At 22.9% G+C, this 21,927-nt stretch overlaps 6 protein-coding genes across 6 annotated transcripts; 3 read left to right on the top strand and 3 right to left on the bottom strand.

Moving 5' to 3' along the window:
- Positions 1-3,881: 3,881 nt before the first annotated feature.
- RpL7 (ribosomal protein L7) lies at positions 3,882-5,770 on the bottom strand. The gene is made up of 6 exons (XM_011501702.1): positions 5,684-5,770; positions 5,163-5,289; positions 4,923-5,098; positions 4,604-4,851; positions 4,275-4,372; positions 3,882-4,019 (listed from the first exon to the last, which is right to left on the bottom strand). Exons 1-6 carry the CDS (start codon positions 5,692-5,694, stop codon positions 3,909-3,911), a joined length of 771 nt encoding a protein of 256 aa, XP_011500004.1. The 5' UTR covers positions 5,695-5,770; the 3' UTR covers positions 3,882-3,908.
- A 914-nt stretch (positions 5,771-6,684) lies between these two features.
- LOC105364078 (protein PF14_0175) lies at positions 6,685-9,239 on the top strand. The gene is made up of 7 exons (XM_011501941.1): positions 6,685-7,066; positions 7,215-7,268; positions 7,366-7,635; positions 7,709-8,408; positions 8,716-8,915; positions 8,991-9,018; positions 9,235-9,239. The coding sequence occupies exons 1-7, from the start codon at positions 6,971-6,973 to the stop codon at positions 9,237-9,239; spliced, it is 1,353 nt and encodes a 450-aa protein (XP_011500243.1). The 5' UTR covers positions 6,685-6,970.
- A 1,627-nt stretch (positions 9,240-10,866) lies between these two features.
- LOC105363899 (mitochondrial import inner membrane translocase subunit Tim13-B) lies at positions 10,867-12,101 on the bottom strand. Its single transcript, XM_011501701.1, has 4 exons — positions 12,069-12,101; positions 11,298-11,414; positions 11,124-11,192; positions 10,867-11,016 (listed from the first exon to the last, which is right to left on the bottom strand). The coding sequence occupies exons 2-4, from the start codon at positions 11,403-11,405 to the stop codon at positions 10,918-10,920; spliced, it is 276 nt and encodes a 91-aa protein (XP_011500003.1). The 5' UTR covers positions 11,406-11,414; positions 12,069-12,101; the 3' UTR covers positions 10,867-10,917.
- Positions 12,102-13,831: 1,730 nt separating this feature from the next.
- LOC105363896 (ATP synthase subunit g, mitochondrial) lies at positions 13,832-14,757 on the top strand. The gene is made up of 2 exons (XM_011501699.1): positions 13,832-14,031; positions 14,410-14,757. Exons 1-2 carry the CDS (start codon positions 13,995-13,997, stop codon positions 14,667-14,669), a joined length of 297 nt encoding a protein of 98 aa, XP_011500001.1. The 5' UTR covers positions 13,832-13,994; the 3' UTR covers positions 14,670-14,757.
- On the bottom strand, positions 14,743-16,647 carry LOC105363897 (probable methyltransferase TARBP1). The gene is made up of 8 exons (XM_011501700.1): positions 16,625-16,647; positions 16,407-16,556; positions 16,171-16,335; positions 15,915-16,097; positions 15,663-15,831; positions 15,267-15,595; positions 15,027-15,163; positions 14,743-14,973 (listed from the first exon to the last, which is right to left on the bottom strand). Exons 2-8 carry the CDS (start codon positions 16,482-16,484, stop codon positions 14,820-14,822), a joined length of 1,215 nt encoding a protein of 404 aa, XP_011500002.1. The 5' UTR covers positions 16,485-16,556; positions 16,625-16,647; the 3' UTR covers positions 14,743-14,819.
- Positions 16,648-20,497: 3,850 nt separating this feature from the next.
- On the top strand, positions 20,498-21,921 carry THG (tRNA-histidine guanylyltransferase; the record flags this gene model as incomplete). Its single annotated transcript, XM_011501698.1, has 3 exons — positions 20,498-21,122; positions 21,221-21,465; positions 21,544-21,921. Coding segments are annotated over exons 1-3 (1,005 nt in total), but the record flags the coding sequence as incomplete, so codon positions are not given.
- Between the last annotated feature and the right edge of the window lie 6 nt (positions 21,922-21,927).

Below are 21,927 nucleotides of genomic sequence, written 5' to 3'. Positions count from 1 at the left end.
TTATATTATATAAGTGATAATATTTATTATTAAATAAACATATTTTATTTGTAATAAGCACTTATAAAAATAGATTTTTATATTTATTTAAAATATTGCTGATTAACTGTATAATATCTTTTATTTAAGTGATTATCCTTTTTAAATGTATATATAATTAAAAAAAAGAAGTGTATTAAATTGAATACATTCATTTTTTAATAATATATAAAGGTTCACTTTATTTTCTTAAATAATTAATCTAATATGTATATTGAAAATTTAAGCCTAGAATATTGATCCCAAGTTCTAACTATTATTCAATTTAAGTTTAAAAAAAAAAAGATTCAAATAAAAAATTTGTTCATTTTATAGCAACACTAATGAATTTTAAGCTATAAAATAGTTATTAATGTGTTGCATAATTTGAATAATAAATAAAAGCAAATCATGCACAAATTATGTTTTAATATAAAGACAACAAATTTGATATACAAATTAATACAAGATATAATTGAATTTTAATAACCCAAACATTAGCAATTTAAAATGATTTAAATATTAATACGTTAATTTTTATATACATTATATTGCCATTTATTATTTAACTTTTTTATAATTTATAACTGGTATATCACCATTATAAAATTAAATAGAAATTATAATATCAATCGTGTCAATTGGTCCTTTAAAAAAAATTCAATGATTTCACTCATGATTTATATATTTCTATTAGAAATTCTTTTAAATTAACATATTTGATGAATTTATAGCTTATCAATACTTATAATAATTACTTTGATCAATGTCTTATTATGTATTATAATTCATAAATGTTTTCTTATATGCTGTTAATTTCAGAAATATTTTAACATATAAAATAAACGATTGCTATATATAAATTATACATACTTAAAAATAATTATTAACAATGAAAAATTTTAAAATATCATTTGTGTATTTAGAAAAAATATTTACGTATGGAAGACAAAAAATTTAGAATTTTTATTTAACAACAAAAATGTATAAGGTTCTCAAAGAAAATCTGATATGTTGTGATACTATTTCAATAAATTTATTATTACAGAGCGTCCATGATATATTAAAAAGAACAAAAATAATGATTGCAAATTTCATAATCAATCAATCAATTTATCCACAATAATAATAATCTTTTAATTAAAAATAATTTACTTTTGACGTCCTGTAACTCGATGCTAACTCGACTTTCTATGTTAGTGTACAACGATAATATAATCTTAGTATAATACAGTTTTAAGTGTAATGTTAAAGTAATATCAAACAATATTAAGCAAATACATAAAATTCTGATAGTTAATAGTGATCAATTTAACATTCAAATTATATTTATTTAATATTAAAATGATATTTGCCGTTATTAAAGACAAAATGTATTAAAATTTCTAAGACAAAATACAAAACTTTGTTTGAAAAGATTCATCAGCTATTAGCACGAACCACCTTTTTCTTAAGTATAAATTCATATTTTTTTAAATGGTAATTTTTAATACTTTCAATAATTTTTGTTTTCACAATACCGAATAACTTAAATGCTATTTAGATGTTTGACCTATTTGTCGACAAAAATAAAATTTTGCACATAAATTGAAAAATACAATAAAAATTTTTTAAATAATATTAACAAAATAAAAGGAATTATAACAAGTTTTATTCTCAAGAAAAAAAGTACAGTTAATCATGTATATACCATTTATTCTTTAAATACAAAAGTATTTTCATATAGCTTCATCCATCATAATCCTGCCTTTAAAGTAAACTTAAAATTCACGAATACAAAATTAATAACAGATAGGCTGTGTCCGATGAGATAGTTGTTAGCTATTTTTATAGCTTTTAAACTTTCAAAATAACTACGTTGAATAAAAATATATATTTTGATTACATTTAATCTAAGGACTTGAAAATACAAGCGATTCGATTATCTACTGAAAAATTATCGGATTCGTAAATCGAATCGCATAAAACTATAAGCAGAATCGTTAGATCATTTTGATACTATAATGAACTTAATTCATATTTTTTAATTTTTAATATGTTGAAATAAATAAATACTTTTAATTGGAATGGAAACGTTGAAGCTTTATTTAAATATAAAGTGAACAAAATATTTTAATTTATGTTTTTTACATGTTAGTTAAATATACTTATCAAAAGATAAATTGTTATAAGATTTCTTTTACACTTTTTCTTTTCGTGAATGTAAATTATGATATTAAAACTATAAAATTAAAGAAAAATTTATAATTTTGAATATACTATTATATTCTTGAAACTAATTAAAAGTATTTGTTATTATCAGTTCTACTTCGGTTTGTATTTATCAAAGTATTATAAATTATATTATTATATAATTGTAATTAAGTTATTATATTGCTATTTGCATTATTAAAGCAAGATAAATCGAGTACTTATGTGTCCAGATGTGCAATGGCAAGGATAGTTAATAATTTAATTATAAAAATTGTTAACCAATCTTAATTTAATTAAAACAGTATAATAATGTACGTTAAAAAAATTAATAAATAAAAAAAAGAAAACTATTTTTAACTATATTTAGTTGACAGCGTTAATACAAAAACGCGAAATATATTTAAAGATCGAATACTATAATTGAATTATCGTAATATTAATCATATTGCCTTGTCTTTAGTATTACAAGTTTATCCTCTACATGAAAATTGTCAATCATTGTGCATTTTGTAGCAATAAAAATGTTATTAACATAGATTTAATTCGTCTATGAATTATCTATTAAATGACTCTGTATCTTATTGTATCTAAGCATATATGTGCAATAAATTTATTCTTCGTAATGTAAAAAGAAATAATTTTTTTTTTTTAACATTCAAAACAATACATAAAATGTATTTTATAAATATTATAAGTATGTGTTATTTATTATTGTATAAGAAGAACAATTTTATAAAATTTATTTAAAAAATGTTATTTTTATTTTACAATTATGTAGAGTGTGTTAATACATTATAGAATTTCATTGCATAATATTAGCTCAAAATATACTTCTTTGAACTAAACATAACTGATAACTCTGCAACCAGTTATAAGATTCCATTAATAATTTATTGAAATTAAAATAATGAGCTTAATACTATAACATGGCAGATAAATATTAGCTTCATAATTTCAATACAAGGTATTGAAACTCTTACATAGTTCATTGTAAAAAACTTGTTCACATTATTTAACTCATTTAATTCTTCATTTAAAGTATATAATTATTAAAATCAAATTGAAATTACTCAAATGTGAAGATTATTTTTAATTTTTTGTAGTAATTGTTTATTTTGAAAAACAGCAATGTATCATTAAAAACGTTTCTAATATATTAATGTTTTAATGGGTTGAATTTTTATTATTTTTAATATAAGTGATATAAATTTGATAGATTTAATTAAAATTACAATGTCGAAATGAAAATTTCTTTTTTATTTAGTTTTATTGAAATTAGTGATGGATATTATAAAATCATTAATAATAAATAATAAAATGCTTAATAATGAGAACTTAAATTTAAGTTTAACATATTTTCAAATGGTAATTAAACATATTTATTTCCAAATACTAAGCTTCATCGATCATTCGAGATATTTACTAAAATTAAAATGTTTGCTTCAAACAATAATGATATAAACGCCTAGAAATCAAAATAATATTATTGAACGTTAAAATTGAATTAAAATAAAGTAATAGATTATTTTAGTATATATAGTATATATTTAGTTTATTTTTCTAGAAAAACGTATAAATATTTATTTAATGTTAAAATCGTTATTAATAAAACTTTATACAAATTGTTGATTTGGGTAAAGAAAAAAATGCTGTGTTTACAAATGAACTTTTATTTTTATTAAAGCACATTTTGATTTTTATACCATACGCCTCAATAATTCATTAATTTTATCTTCACGATTTCCAAAATCTCCTCCTTCAACGTAGTGATTTGTCTTTTTACGCCAACCTCCAGTAGGTGTATTTAACTGTTTCGTAATTTTAAAACATTCAAATTATAATTTAAAAATACAAAGGAAAGTATATTTAAGCCCTATTTTATATATATATATATATATGTGCAAGAAATACATATTTCAAAAATAACAGTAGTAATGATAAATTGAATTTCTTGAATTTATATGCGACAAAGAAGGAAGTGAAAAAAGATACAAACTTTCACCACTATGCCAATGTCAAAAATTTTAACTTAACACTGTCAAATTATATTATTGATAACATACCTTAAATGGCCACAGGAAATTACTTGCATATTTAAATTTCATACCAACGGTAAAAATTTCATGAATTAAGTCTTCAGTACAAATAATATTCTTGCGACCTAAATGAATAAATTTTATATAATATAAAAAATTATATTAGATGCAATAAAAAAAAATTGAATGATATGTACAAATAACGTCTGAACATTATAAATAATCAATGTAAATTTCATAATTTTCAGATGGTTATTTGGTTAATATTAGACAACATGGAAGAGTATATTAAAAAATAATCTTAAAAACTCATGGAATCGTCTATGAAATAAAAAATGAAAATAATGTATACGAACCTAAGGCCTTCTCAATAATAGCATTACTTGTGATTGGAATTCGTTGTCTGTTAACCTTTGCAAAACCTCTTTTGTATATTAATTCTCTAACAGATTTTAGGTTTGGATAACCCCATGTTATATAAGGTTCAATAATACGAAGCATATTAATGGTGGCCTTATTCAATTTAATAAAAACTCCATTATTAATTTGTTTCAATCGAAATAACTGCAGAACTTTGCGTACTTTAGGTGCAACCTGATTTACACTGAAATTTTGTGAAAATAAATATAACTGTTTTTGGTTAAATGTATAAAAAATTTATAATATGTAAAGTACCCTCGGATACGAATAACAAATGCAAGCTTAGCTTCTCCAGGAATATAGTAATTTCCATGCTTCTTAGCTTCCCTGATCAATCTAATCTCATCCCTTTCTTTAACTCTATATTCTTTTACATATTGTTCAGCTCTTTTAAAGATCTCTTTTCTTTTCTTATAACGATTAGCTACTTTCTAAAATAAATAACCGAAAATTAATTACACTTGATATCAATTATATAAAAACAATCATATATACCTTAAGCGCAATTTGCACGCGAGCTGCCTTAGCTTTTTCACGATGTTTTCTTCTTTTCAATACAGATTCTGGTACAGCAGGTAACTGCTTGGACGCCGTTGCTTTTACTTTAGTATCATTCTCTTTACTAATATAAAAAGTTATAAAAAAGATAAATAATGGAATTAAAAATGAATAAATAAGATTTGCATTCAAACAAATTATTTTCCTTAGTTTATTAAAAACAATCAATATCAATAACTCCTAATTTATAAATAAAAATTTATACATCTTAATGTTGAAAAAATGTATTTTTAATTATTATTGTATATGCCATCGAAAATTTTAATGAATATTAAATGTTGTTAGGTTATAAAGATTTGAATTGTAATTTTCTTGTCTTATAATAATCTTGTACAAAAACTAAATATTATTATGTAACAATATGAAGACGAGACATATTTATTGAATATGTAAAAATTATAGTTTATTATAATGACAAAGATGTTTGAAGATTTTCTTTATAACATTCTATTACTTACGTTTCTGCCATTACTGCGGGCTAAAGAAATTTATTTTTCTCATCTATAGAGCTTGTTCCTGTTCCCTTCTTATTATAAGCATTATTCTATAATTCTAATTCAACGACACAGGAATCTATATTAATAGATAAATTAATAAATAGTATAGAGCATGGAAAACACTGCCAACATATTGAATGTCTCAAGCATTTGATTATAAAGTTTAATATAACAATGAAATTGAAATAATAAAAACTGTATATTGCGTATTCCTTTGTTCTAGAACAAATTAATATAAAATCTTTAAATTTTAAATTCATGGTTGGCGGGTATAAATCAGTGAAATATTACATATTGAGTAAATTACAATAGAACAATCTTTTCATAGGATTTGATAAATAAGAAACAAGAAATTTGAATTCGTTGATCTATCACATAAGCGCGGAAATTCATTTTATTATACGGTCGCAAGATTATACAGAAAATAATTAAAATACAAAAAATAATACGTCAATAATTATGTAGATTTAACAAAAATTAAATTTTAAATTAAATTTGCCTTTGAACGTTGTTATTAAAAGTTATTATTATAAAAATGAAAATGAAAAAAAATGAATTATTAACTAATAGTTTTTATATACATATTAATAAAAACATTTAGTAGGATTTCTATATGCTTTATGCATTATATGTAATTTTTATCGTATAAATCTTAGCCAATCAGTATGAAATTTTTCTGCGCAGACTCGAAAATTTCATAAATAATCTATACTTTTAGTAAACTCATGCCGGAGGCTTCTATACTCGTATTGAAAATTAAAGCTTCTTATATATATATATATATATATAGTATTATTAAATATACAACATATAGAAGATCAATAAATTTTTATTTCTAGCATAGTATTGGCATTTTGATATCTATCATTATTACTTCAAGAGTATGGTTAAAATATAAAAAAACTTTGAAATAAATTTATGAAAGTAAATTTTCAAACTGAATAATTGATAAAATAAATTATACGAATTACCTAAATTTTAAAATCATTATAACATCTTAAAATTGAGAAGCAGAATTTTAAGATTTATATAAATACATTATAAACACAGTGCACTAGCAAACAAATGTTAAAGTATTTTATTCTATGCAAACGACGCGTTATATTTATTATATAGTAAATTAAATAACAGTCCATTGTATACTAATTTGAGGAACCTAAAATAATGATAGTTTAATGGCATAATGGATGCAATTGTAAATATTTACGTCGTTTAAGTTTTAACGTGCATTTTTATTCTTTTGTCAAAATGATAAACGGTAATATATCTTTGGAAGAAGATACAGAATTAAGAGATCTTGTTGTACAAACTCTTGAAAATAATGGCGTTCTAGCAAAAGTGCGAGTATGTATTATGTCAAGTATCTGATAATTATGTGATATTGGGTTAAATTAATTTATTGTAACATTTTTTGAAAGTATATTAGTATATTTATACCTAATACTCTCATTATTACTATTATGACACACATGATTTTATTTTAACATTCTAGGCAGAACTACGAGCTAGTGTATTTCTCACTTTGGAAGAACAGGAATCTGTTTTAGTAAGTGAAATAAGATTAGGAATATATTAAACTAATATATATTTTTATATTTACATTTTATAATAAAGCCACATTAACTTATAATATCTATTTTTAGAATCCTGAACCATTTTTAAACAAATCTGTAAAACAATACTTGTCAAATTCAGAGGGAAAGTTATTATTTTCTTTAGTGAGAGAATTCTTAGAATATTTTGGACTTGACTACACAATTTCTGTATATGATCCAGAAACCTATTTTGGTAAAGAGTACAATTATAGTGGTAGAAAAAAACTTTGTGAGGAATTGGGAATTAATTCAGAGGAACCATTGCTTGGTGAAATTTTAAAAAGTACTATAAGCAGTGCCTTATATAATTCACAAAAGGTATGATAATACTCTTTTACTCAAACTATAATATTTTGTTGTTAAATAATAAATAAAATTATAATCAATTTAGAATGATTCCAATAATCTCAGTACAAATAAGGCCAGTGAAACCACAGAGCATATTGCAAATACAACTTTTGATATAAGTATACCAAAAATTTTACAGAAAGATTTAAACTCTATCGCCAACGATACATCACAAAAATTAGAAAATCCATGTGATTCTAATTTAGAGTTACCTTATAATTTGACAATAAATAATCAAAATGAATTAGTTAATAATGAAATTGTACATGGTTCAATTTCTGAAGTGCTTAGATGTTCAGCGGATAAAATAAAATGTATTAAAAATTTTCAAAATTTAAAAGATAATTGCATCGCTCTTGATAATATGACTGATCAAAACAATATCTTATTAAATGAAACCAACACAAATATAAACCATCATATATTAGGAAATACGCATTTAGAACTGCATCAAAATCAGGAAACATATAAAAATAAAACAAATAGCATGGAACCTCAAACAACAAATAATGTAACAAATAAAAAGCAAATTGAACAAATTAAAAATATTGAAAGTAATATAGAATTTGACGAAAGAATTGTTGATGGAATGAAAGAAAAAATTATTGAGTCTAATAACAGTGACTTATTATTAGGAGAAATAGCATCATTACCATCTATTAATAATTCAGTATTTGCTGATTTACCACCTTTAAATGGGAAAAAAGCCAATATCAATGACTTAAAGGAACTGATGGATTTAGGTACATCTTTTGATATCATATGATTATCTGAGGTTTTGAAATATTTGTATTATATGTTTCATAAAAGAAACTGTTTCTCAATATTTTTTTTTATTATAATTTGTTGAAATTTTATTTCTTATGTTTAACATGAAATTAATTTAAGTTATTACTTAATATTTTTAATTTAAATTAAAAAAATTTATTTCTAATTATTAATTTAAAATCTATTTTCTTAATGCTACATTATAATGTTCATAATGTTAGATTGAGATTTAAATGAATCTATTTAATTTAAAATTCTTTATATTACATCGATTTACCATAGCTCAAGGTGTATCTCAATACAAAGATGACTATACTTCATCTCTGTCCATCAGTACCAGTGAAGAAGGTCCTACAAATGTTTATATTAAATCAAAAAATTCATTAAGTATGCAAAAAAATAAACAAGCATTAACGCAAATCATACAAGGCGAAAATGAAAATGAAGAAATACATGAAGAAATATCAAACAGTACATCGTGTGTAAGTTATCATTTATATCGATATAAATTTATAATTAATAAAAAATTTAAAATTAATAAAAAATTAATTTTACAGTTCGATAATATAGTAAAAAATCATTCTGAAAATTTAGATCTTGAAAATATGAAATGAAAATATTAACACATATACAAATTTGATTTACAATGAAGAAAAATATTTGGAGAAGGTGGTCTTAAAAACTGTTGTGTTTTAGACTTGTATTTCATGATTTCATGAAAATATAATTTAATGAGTGCTTAAGCACATCCACATATACTTATCTAAAAGCATATAAGATATTTTTATATGTTTGTTACAGCTTAAACAGAAATCATAATGATAATGCCTTTGATTTTTAATTATCAATACACTTTACATGTTTTTTATCTTTTTTTTTTTTAAATTCTTTTCATACAGTGAAATTCTTTACATTGGCTTATTTGTATAAAATATTTATAAATCTTGATACTTATTGAACTGATTATAATCATTAGAATATATAACATTTTATCAATAATGAGATTTATAGTTCAAAATCATTTTATGATATTTAAATAATTCTATCATTGAATATTAAATTTTTTAAAAATAGAATTATGTGCATTTCAATTTTAAGAATTTTATACATTACTAATATTATCTCATGAAACATTTATAATTTTATTTATAATAATATTGTTTTCAAAATTATTAGAAATAGTTTTAATTTATCTATGTATATTTAAAATATATAAAAATATAATGAATTTGCTTAAACCTACATTTAATGTACTTATTGATAGTAATAAATTTGCTTCAAATTCTTAATTTCAAAATAGAATGTTAAATTTCAATAAAATGATTAAATGCTTCCAATAAAGATGTTTTATGTAAGAAGTTTTTTAGAATGTTTTAGTGGTGCTAAAAATTACAATAATTCTATTTTTTATATGTAATATAAAACAAAATTGATTGAGTTAATGAATTGAGTAACTATGGATATTTTTCTAAAAATTTTTTGTCTGAAAACAATTTTATTTAAAAAACTTATTGTATAACATTGACTAAATCCTACTTTCAAACTGCAAATGTATATATTTATCAAAATAAATAAAATTTAATAATAACATATTTGTGTATTTCTAATTATTTCATAGATATATAGGAATAGCATAAAATAAAAATGGATAATATTGATTTTTCTTACAAAAAATACTTGATGCATTTTCATAAATAAATTAAATATATAAACTCTAGTGATACATTTGTAGTATTAATTGAATGGATAAAGTTTGTACAAATTATATAAATGAAATAAATCGATTTGTCTGATAATATAATTCAATTTTAATAGGTATATTTTGCTAAAATAACATTAAAACAAGTAGCTAGTATTTTGAAATGTTGACTTTAATAAAATATATTATTATTGAAATGCTCTGAACAAAAATGTCGAGTTTTGGTAAGAACAAGATTATAAACAAGTTAAATATATGAATTTTGTACATTATATATATATATATATATATATATATATATATACTTTAATATAAATTTTGAAAGATATTAAAATAATTCTTGTTTTGCAATATTCATTAACAAATTATATTGTTATATCATGAATTTACTGAAAATGATTATATATTGGACAGCTAATATTTTAATTAAAGCTAATAATTTAATAAAACAGCACAATTTAAATTTTAATCAACTTCCTCATTAACAATAAAAATATATTTTCTTAAAAATATCTCAAAGACTAGAGCCATTCATTTCAAGTACATGTAATTTATTTACAATTGTTGTATAAATACATTTTTAAACATACATTGTTCCTTTACAATATCAAACAGTGCAATGAAAAATTTAGGCAAATTAAAAATCTTACTATTAATTATGAAATTAAACAAAATCTTTTAAAATTACAATTAAATCATTAATTATTTAAAAATATACCTGAAGATATTTTCTATCTTTGTATAAAATATCATTTCATAATATTTAACTAAAAAATAATTTCTATCTATTTTTCAATACGTTCTTTCTGTATTCGATTAGTATATGCTTTTAACACTATATTGTAGGAATCTAAGTATCGATCCATACACATTGCTACACATTTCTGTAATAATTTTGTAATTTAATTATAACAACTAATGATAAAAATTATTGAATGTAAAAAATTAAATCATAGCATTTGCAAAAATCAATTATTTAGATTCTACTCACCTGTTCTGAATTATCAAGACTTGTACCTGGTTTTTGAATACAAAATTTAAAACATTTATCTGTAATTTTCTAAAAAAAATAAATGATTCAGGTTTTATAACTCTTTATAGTGTTTTAGGGTATGATAATTAAATTAATTTTTTCAATTTTAAGTTAACAAATTTTTGTTTTTACCGATAACAATTCTTGAAAATTTGCTAAGGCAATTTCTTGTTTTATTTTTTCCATTAAATCATCTTTTTGACTACTTGTGAGGGGACTATCATCACCTAACGAATCCATTTGTAAAATCTGTTAGAACAGAATAAATTATAATTGATTATATATATATTTTTTTTTTTTAAAGAATAAAAAAATTTTTCTACTTTAAATACTGTATACAATTATCGATGCTTTTACAATACTTTAAGATTTATTCATTTTAATTAAATATTTCTTTCATATTTTAAATATATACAGTATTTAAAAATGAGTAAAAATTTTTAATAAAATCAAACATATTTAAAATAATTAGAAATGTTATTAAATATTTTTATGAATCGTAATAAATTTAAAAAATGTAACCTCTATATCCAAATTGGGATTTAAAAAATCAAACAAGTTAAAATGAAAATGAAAAAAATCAAGTAGCAAACAATGTAAAATTAATTAAACACGAGGTAACTACTATAAATTCCGGATTTTATTTTGCCTATACAATTTTTGCAACATTTTACTCAAAGATTAATCGTAGAAATTTTAATTCAAAATATTATGCTTAATGTTATTGAAATGCTATTAACTTGCGTATATTTGTTTCACTATTATTACTTTTTTCTGAACTTACATCAGAGCTTTATGCAATTTGCCGGTTTATTTCTATCTGAATTACACGCTGCTGGACAATATGTATAAAAACTTATTTATAAAAACTTATAAACGTAATTTTAAATTTTTCATACTTACAAATTTATTATTCCTATTCTAAAATTTTATATTTTTATAAAATTAAAGAATTTAATGCTGAATTAGGTTATCTTCGGCACATTTTTTTAAGTACTAAATATTGTATGTTCTGTAACAACCAATAATATCACTAGATAGCCAAATGCCGTAATAGAAAGTAGAAAAAAATTGTAATGTAATAGTCACATGAATAAGCTAAAAGATGCTAGGAATTGTAAATGTTGACATAAAGAAGTTTCAGAGAAATATATTATTTAGTTTACAATACAATGAGTGAAACTGTGAACCTTACGAAAATTTCTATTTTTCTATTTTATTTTAATTGCATTTTTGTATTTTAAGAAATTATAAACTTATTTATTGAAAAGAAACATTTATATAAAATACAATTTGTAAAGTTTAAACAAATTTCAAATATTATTAGGCGGCGACAATTTTCATTATCAGATTATTTAAAGAACATTGTAAAAAATTATATTAAAAATAATTACTTTAATAAATGATAAGAAAACATTATATAAGGTTGAAAATTAAGGTTGAACATTTCTTTTTTATATGTCAACAATTCAATCTGTTCAAATATAATTAAAAATAAAATTTAAATTAAGCAGATTGAGTAAGAAATATTTAAAAATTTATTCATGAATTCTAATGACAAGAAAACCCTTTTCATTTTAAATTTAATAACAAATAAACATTAAAAAATAACATAATTTCTAATTTTTTGGTTTAAAAGTATCGAAACATTAATAGAAAAAATAATAAAGTGATAATTGTTGGTGAGAACTTATTTTATTTTTGATTTAAAATTATGCAAAATACTATGCAATGTATATTTCAAGAAATTCTTAAATTATTGATTTAAAAAAAAAATCCTAAATTAGCGGAAAATAAGGACAAAAAAACAACTGAAAATATGTTTATCAATTTATTTGAAGATTTATGAGTAATTTTAATATAGTTCATATTTTAATCCAATATATAATTTGAAACATAAAAAGTACAAAAAAAATTTATATACAAATTCTTTTAGCTATTAATGAATATACTTTTACAGAATTTTGTTTTTAATTTAAAAAATTTTCCATTGAAAATATTTTGGATTGTAGATAATTTTTCAGTGATCCAACGCTATCATATTATTAAAAATTAATAAAAATGTGATATAGATGTATAAAAATATTTATAAATAATATCAGTTTAAAAAATGCAAATTTATTATTTATATGGTTGCTTTGAATTTTTATTATACAAAAACTGAAATAAGTTCAATACAACTAAGAATGATGCATAGAATTTCAAATATATTTAGTAATTAATTTTTCTAATTATTAATTGTACCAGCTGATAGACTCTCGGTATGAATTCTGTTACATAACGATATTACAACAGTGAAACATCCGGGAATTAAAATTGCATATTATATATAAATAATTTATACTACTACGTTTGTCATTTGAATTAATTTATATTATCAAAATAAAACTATAAGTATTCATTGCGCGTGCGTATATGTTTAAAGCTTTTTATACTATTTATAAAATGTATATAATATATAAAAAGTATAATAAATGAAAAATTTACTGTAACCGGATTCCATATCTTGCTTAATATTTATGATTTTTATGAATAAAAATTAAAAAAATATAATATCGACTTCATGTCAATAATTTTAAGTATAAATTATAATTTTGTATAGCTATTTTTACTTTTGAATAAATTAATCACTAATATTGTAATAATTTATTAAAATAATATATGAAAAACTTCTAACCCATAAGGATAAATGAGAATTATGCATCTTATTTTTTTATTGCGTCTGCGCGTGCGACGATCGCGTGTAGTGTAATCATTATATATTGTCTCAATAGTCGTAGAACATATCATTAAGTATAAAATTTCTTCATGTTCTAAAGTACATTAAAAATGAGTAACATCTTCAAACTTTTTGGAACTGTAAAAGGCAAGTTTTTTATTATTTGAAATATCTAACCCTTTTTTGTTTAACTTTTATACATTGTATGATATAATGACTTAAATTAACATTCTTACATAATATTTGATTAATTCAAGCAATAGGATATTATTTTATGCGTTGATTGATTTTACACTTTATATAATTATTTTTATCGGTTAAATTTAGAACAATATACTTGTATTGCATTATAATGAAAATTTAATTTAAAATGCAGCAATTTAGTAAGAAATTTATGAATATATAAAAATGTAAATTTTAAGTAATTATCGTAATTTTTTGAAAATGTAATTATTAATTAATTATATTATCCATAATAATTTACGTTAATAAAATAATTAAACTGAAATATATTTTAACTTTTAGATACTGCCAAAGCAGCTATTCCACATCTTCGGTTAATACAAAGATATGCTTTGGTCGAATTAGTTCCACCAAGTCCAAGAGATATTCCTGCTATTCGTTATGGGATAAATAAATTAATTGATAGTGCTAAATCTGGATCATTTAAACAGCTTACTGTCAAAGAAGCTTGGCTTAATACATTAGTAGCTGTTGAGATATATTGTTGGTTTTTTATAGGTGAATGCATTGGCAAGAGAAATCTTATTGGATATAAAGTTTAATATAAATAACAAATTCGATAGTTACTCATACGAACAATGTATAGATATCATTTAAAAAATTATTCACAAATAAAAAATATAAACATTTTATTATGAATTTTACTGAAATAATAAACATTTAATTTTATTTCAATGTAGCTTTTGAAATTTTCAATACTGTATTTGATGCTGTTTAATATATTCCCAAAAACAAATTGCACTCGTGACATGAACATTTAGCGATCGTGTTATACCAAATTGTGGTATTTGAATACACACATCTAGTAATGGTAAAATATTTGCAGGAATTCCATTTTTTTCATTTCTAGAATAAAAATTTTATTGAAAATCTTTCTTGAAACTCGATTAAATACTTACCCTAAAACAAGGACCGTTTGGTTTGGAAATTTGAAATTAATTAAATTCACACTATTAATTGTTTGCTCTGCTCCAATTAAAGTCCAATCACAATCTTTCATTTCCATTAAGTATTTGTCAAGTAAAAATGATTTCACCTAAAATTTTTAAATAATTCAAATTTTAAAAACAAAAATTATTTTAACGACTATTTTAAATAATATAATTAAAAAAATTCTGTCATCTTGAAGAAGTTTGAACCTCGATTATTTTTAGCCATTTATCAGATGATACACTTAATGTTTGAAATGCTTTATCCTCAATTTGCTTCAAATTAGAAATAACAAGCTCCTTTGCTCCAAATATTTCACACGTCCTTGCAATTCCACCTAAATTTTGTGATTTATCAACAAGAGAAGCAACAATTATCATTTTTTGCTTATTCTTTATTTTATTCTTTAAATCCGAGAAATTATCCATGTGCGTAAGTTCTTTATCATTAGGTAATGTTATTTTCCAAGGTATAATTTTTTTTTGAATATCAGTTGTGATTTGAGAACACTCAATCTCTTCTGGTTTAGTATTTTCACCTGTATATGTACTTATATTATTGAATAAGCATAACAATTATTTTAGTTAAATATAATAAATACTTACTAGACTTTTGGAATGAATAAGGAATTATTGCTTGATCTAATCTATTATCATCATTACTCATTTTTATATTAACAGCCATATTTAGAAAAATTTGATCTTTAAAATTTTCTTTTGATATCCATTCTTCAATACTGACATTAGACAATCGGGGTAAATGATGATATATTGTCTATTTAAAAATATTTCATTATTTTACATCTGTTAATAATAAATATCAAGAATTTTATTATTCAAGGTTTTATATATATTTACCTCTAAAGTATAGTGCTGTATTGGATTAAAAATTGTGTAAAAAAAATTTTCATCAACTTGAATAGAATTTTTTTGATAGTTAACACACTGTAAACTTTCCGAGATGGCTTTATATAAACTTAAATATTCTATACAGATGTCAGAATCTTCGCCTAATAATTTATATAGCTTAATAAAAAATATCTGAAAAAGTTTTAATTGTTAATATTAAGAAAAATTTAGAAACTTACACGAAACAAAATGTTCAAATACATACTTGACCAAATAAACGCACTCCAAACTGCTGTTTCATACAACAAATTCCTAACTTTGGTAATGCTATTTTAATGAATTCGATAAGTGCTTCTTTGGACAATTGTTGGGAAACATGCCAGATAATACCAATTATAGAATTTATACTGCTTGGACGTTCGTTACAAATCTATAAAAGTTTAATCTAATTATAATTTTAATTTATATACAAAAATGTTTTATTTCTATTTTTTTATATACCTTGTCAAAAAAGATCCATAAATTAGACAATAGATTTTGATTTGATAAATAAATTCGTATTAGTAACCATTCTTTCATTAAGCGTACACTATGCTGATCACTATCTTGAATTATCGAGTCACATAGTATATTATACAAAGATTCTATACACTTCTATTTAGTAATTAAAAAATATTATAATTTTTACTTATTAAGTGAAATAACATTTTAATAAATACCTTATTTAAATAAGGTTCCAACATCAATATAATTTGTAAGAGTCTATGTTTTAATTTATGCAACTGTGAATTAGCAAAATATCTTTTTTTTTCTACAGATAATAATTTTTTTATTACAATTGGTAAAAAGAAAGATGCATTTTCACTATTGTTATGTAGAGCATGATTAAGCTGTACAACTGCTGCAGCACGAATCATAACATCTACGTTACATTGCCTAATTTTACCAAGATGAATAATATAAATAAAAAATATATTAAAAATTAACATCACACTAAATTAGTTAAATACTAGGTAATTAATTTTATATAAAATTAACGTATTTAATTTTTGTATTATAAATAAAAGCATTAAATAGAAAATTTAAAATTTAAATAAAAGTTACTTATACAAAATTTTATCATTTTTTTTAAATAATATATTTCTAATAGCATTGTGAATAATATTTGGATTTTATATACCTATTGAGAAACTCATATGCTTCAAAGCTATCAATTTTTCCAATCTTTAATGCATAAGAATTTAGTGTTTGTTTCCCTATCATACATGTTTGCATATAAATTCTTTGATCACGACGCATTATCTGTCCATGAAGAAGTCCATTTAAAATTGCTTCCATAAAATATTTAAAATATTTACTTATTTCACTAGATGATAATACAATATACTTAAGACCTGGTAATGAATTTCCTTCACTTAACATTCGATCTGTGTACTGTAGAATATTAAAATATTCAATTATTTCCAATGATTTATTTAAACAAAGTAATAACAAACTGATACATGTATTCTAAATTCTTACTTCTTGCGAAACATCTTTGACTGATTCACAACTTAAAAATTCTGAACTATTTAAGCATTTACTTAATTTTTCAGCTACTATCCAAAACACTTTATCACGTTTACTGTTAAAATTACAGTTGCTAAAACTTTTTATCAGAGACTTCAAATTTTCTAATTTTGTTTCATTATTTAAGGTATTAGTAATGAAATATTGTAAAATATCTACAAAATAAATTAAAACTTGATTTCCTGCTGCGTCGAGAATAGAGGATATAATTTGAAGCCAATTATCATTTTGTTTTAGATTACGGATAGAGAGTGTTATTACATGATTTTTAATTAGTTTACTTAAGGCAACATAGTAATCTATTGCCATTTTACCTGTTAATTTATTTTTATAATTTTTAGACTTACATATTTTGAGCAAATTACAGATTCTTTCTATAAACAAATTATCATTGTAATTATAATAACTAGATATATTACTCCACAACTGTAGAGCAAATAATAGTCGTGTTTCATTGTGCTCATTAATATTACTAACAATTTGTATGCATTTTTGTTCTAAATCGTCATTGGTACTACTTGTAATAATAAAATGTAAAACTTTCATACAAATTTTAATGTCCTTGTAATCAAAATCATCCTTATGAAATAGTGTTAATATAAATCTAAATAATCTATCTTTATAATTGATAAACAGTTTATAAATAAGTGCCGGAAATTGAATATTTTGTAGATCAAATAAATTATAAAGGAAATCAATAATTTTAATGGTTAAAGAAACTTTAACGTATGGCCTGACAGTTATCTTATCTAAATAGAAAAGTAATTTTGTTAATTTTTGTATTGCAATACACTGTTCCGTTTGACAAATTATTCCTCCTTCATATAATAGCTGAATGACCAATGCAAATGTACACATCGGAATTTGTACATTTTCATCATTAACTATAAGCTTATCACATACTTCACTGATAAAGTTTACAACATTTGCATAAGGTGTCTTGGCTAGCCATGCTATCAATGAAGGCCAACAAGATGGCTCTTTTAAATCTTTTAAAGAAAATACAGTCAATAATTGAGATAAAATCATAAGATTATGAATTTTAGAGAAACGAAACAAAATTTTAATTATCATAATTTGAGACATGGATCTAAGCATCGATGGATGTAAATTTATGTTCGTTTCCATTATTAATTTTATAACATCTATCTGTTCTTGTCGTAACTTAACGATAAATTCTAATTTATCTGATGTAAGAAACAATGATCGCAATATATAGTAAATAGGTACAGGACCCCATGAAACTCCATGAAGAAAACATATAAATTTTTCTACCAAATGTAAGTTTTCACTTTGATAATGATTAAACCAGCTAGTCAATGCAGTAACGATATTTGGTTCAGTTTCGTGACCATATTTTTCATATAGAAATGTGTTGTTAAGAGCTTTTACTATTAATAGGATAAATTCATCATAATTATAAATTTCTGTATCCAATCTTAATAATTTTAATAGTCCCCATTTTATTACGGCATTATTATTATGCATTAAAATTCTTGCAAAAATGCAATGAATCCAACTGTAATCAAAGCAGTTTCCACAAGATTTATGCTCAAAATAACCTTGAATTAAATTATCTATAAATGGCAAACTTGGGATAACTAAATGCTTTTGTTTTTCCTCTAAGACTTCGATAATTAAAATGAACTCAGTTCTAATCTGTTTTATTGATAATTGAAGGGTTTTTGTCCGATCACAAATAAATGGTCTTGCATTAAACACAGTTAAATTTGGACTTGAATTTATAATATTTTGTTCATTTAGATTTATAAAGTCAATCAATTTTTGTAGAAGATGTAAAGCTTGTTTACGATTGCATGAATTAGGAGATAAAAGATTGCTTTTAATCATTGACCATAACTTATCAGAATAAATTAAGCTATAATCAATATCAACATTTAAACAGTTATTTGGAAATATACAATTACATAACACACATAAAATTGTCAAAGCACATTTTTTATCCAGGATTTCATGTATATACGGACTCAAAATTGCAGTATTTTTGGCAATATCGATCAATTTTGATAATACAGAATGTAACGCATGCCATTCGTGACTTTCATTACAGCGTATCCAACTTTTTAGATCATTTACTATTGATGATAATAATACATCTTTATAACATTCTAAAACCGTTATGTTTAACGTATGAAAATCTTTTTTATCGTTATTTAAAAAATAATATAAATCCCATGCGTTGAGAAAGCACTTTAGTATTTTCAAATACCAATTTGTTAAAGCATCATTGTCTGTTTGTGATTGAATAGAAATTTTGTTCGATTGAAAATTTTCAAATAACTTAATAAAATTTGATCGATCCTGTAACAGTACTAATTGAAGTACGACAATATCATAAAGAATAGATTGATTTTCTTTTTTCCTACACAATTTACTATGAATTAAACATTCTGTAAAATGATTTAACTGAGTATAACACCTAATAATATCATTACTATCTTCATAATTTAACTTGTACTGTTTACACAATAATAGCCTCAATAATTCCAAATATTTTTGTTTAGTATCGATATCATCTTTCAAACTTTCAAAGCAATCTTCTATAAATTTATTTTCAACGAAGCCAATACAATCACGCAAGGTAGATGTCTTTCCAATAATTTCAAAAGTTGGAAACTCTGTTACAGCTATACTCATAAAATATTGATGTAGTTCCATGTTAACAAATTGTCATATTATCAAATTAAGGGGTAAAATTTTGTAAATAATACATAATTTTTCCAATTATAAAATCTATAAATTTCAATAATATCTAGTACTATTGCTCAATCCAATATTTATGTAGGTATCTATAAATAATGAGAAAATAACACGTAATCAAAATTACGATTCAAAATAGTTTTTAAAAACACAAGGTGCATATACGTGTAATAATAAAAATAAAATAGGTAATTAAATATTTTATCGACAAAATAATAAATAAACAGCACACTTTCCTCTTTTATAACGTATATCCAAAAGCACGCATGCAAAAATTATAATTATTCATATGTGCAGGCAAATTTTTCGATATATAAATCCGTTTGCCGTAGCAGTGTATTGTCAACAGGTTCCCTGCGATAATTCCTTATGAGTTTACCCTAAATTTGCTCCATAGAATACAACGTGTGCGTGCGAATGCACATGTACGCTGTGCGCCCGCCGGGTTCCAATTTATGTCCAAAGTGCGTATAGCAGCCGCTGCAACACCGCACGAGAGATGCACGATAAAATAACTACTTGCGAACGCGATTAATCTTTGTTGAATGCGATATTACCTGCTTCAATTTCGTTTATACGATAGTTTATCAGAGGCAAGGAATCGTTATGGTCAAGTGATATTGCATCGGCTGTTTAGCGCGAGTTTGAAAATGGCCAAAAGTAAATTTGATTACGTTAAGGACTTCGAACATGAGGACAATTGTTTGCCTAACTGTTGGATTGTGGTTAGGGTTGATGGCAGAAATTTTTCGAAATTTGCAGAATCCCACCAATTTATCAAACCTAATGATCTCGCGGCACTTGAACTTATGAACCGCGCTGCGATATCCGTTATGGAGGATTTTCGAGAGATCGTGATCGCTTTTGGTCAAAGTGATGAATACTCCTTCGTTTTTCGTAAGGATACTCATCAATTTAAACGTAGAGGTATTATAATTTTTTTTTTTTTTTTATCATAACATATTACGTACATTTTTACACTTTTACATAATAAGCGTATAATAATATGTTTCTTTATTTGACAGCGTCCAAGCTCTTGTCTAATGTCAATTCACTATTTTCTTCCTCTTATGTTTACCACTGGCCTCGTTTCTTTAAAAATAGAGAACTTCATTATCCACCTTCCTTTGACGCAAGGGTTGTTTTATATCCTACTGATAAAAATTTGAGAGACTATTTAGCTTGGAGACAAGCTGATGTACACATTAATAATCTATACAATACGTGCTTTTGGAGTCTAGTATTAAAAAAGCATTTAACACCACAACAGGTATATTACAAATTTTTATTTATATAAATTCAAAATTATTTTTGTATTTATGATTTATTTTTTATATTTATATTTAAGGCTGAAGAAAGATTAAGTGGCACTTTAGCTTCGCACAAAAATGAATTACTTTTTCAAGAATTTGGTATTAATTACAATAACGAGCCTGCCATATACAGAAAAGGAACAACACTAGTGCGTAAACTAGTACCTAGTGGAATAGGTCGTTTGAAACCTATTGTTGTACCATTAGTCGATGACATTATTGGAGATCGTTTTTGGAAGGAAAATCCTGAAGTTATTGGTTTGAAAAGTTTAGGAACATACCAGTTACCTTTGAACAACATTCCTCTACCTATGGCAATTCCAAACTCCATTCATCAGCCTATGCCAATTAAATCATTGCATCCAGGAAATACTATTCAAACGTCTTCTATTGGTAATTGCTCACCAATGAAAAAAACA

Source organism: Ceratosolen solmsi, unplaced genomic scaffold (assembly GCF_000503995.2).
Source record: "Ceratosolen solmsi marchali unplaced genomic scaffold, CerSol_1.0 scaffold23, whole genome shotgun sequence".
Lineage (NCBI taxonomy): Eukaryota > Metazoa > Arthropoda > Insecta > Hymenoptera > Agaonidae > Ceratosolen > Ceratosolen solmsi.
The sequence above is the reverse complement of the archived record's forward strand: the minus strand, read 5'-3'. Positions and strand labels throughout refer to the sequence as shown.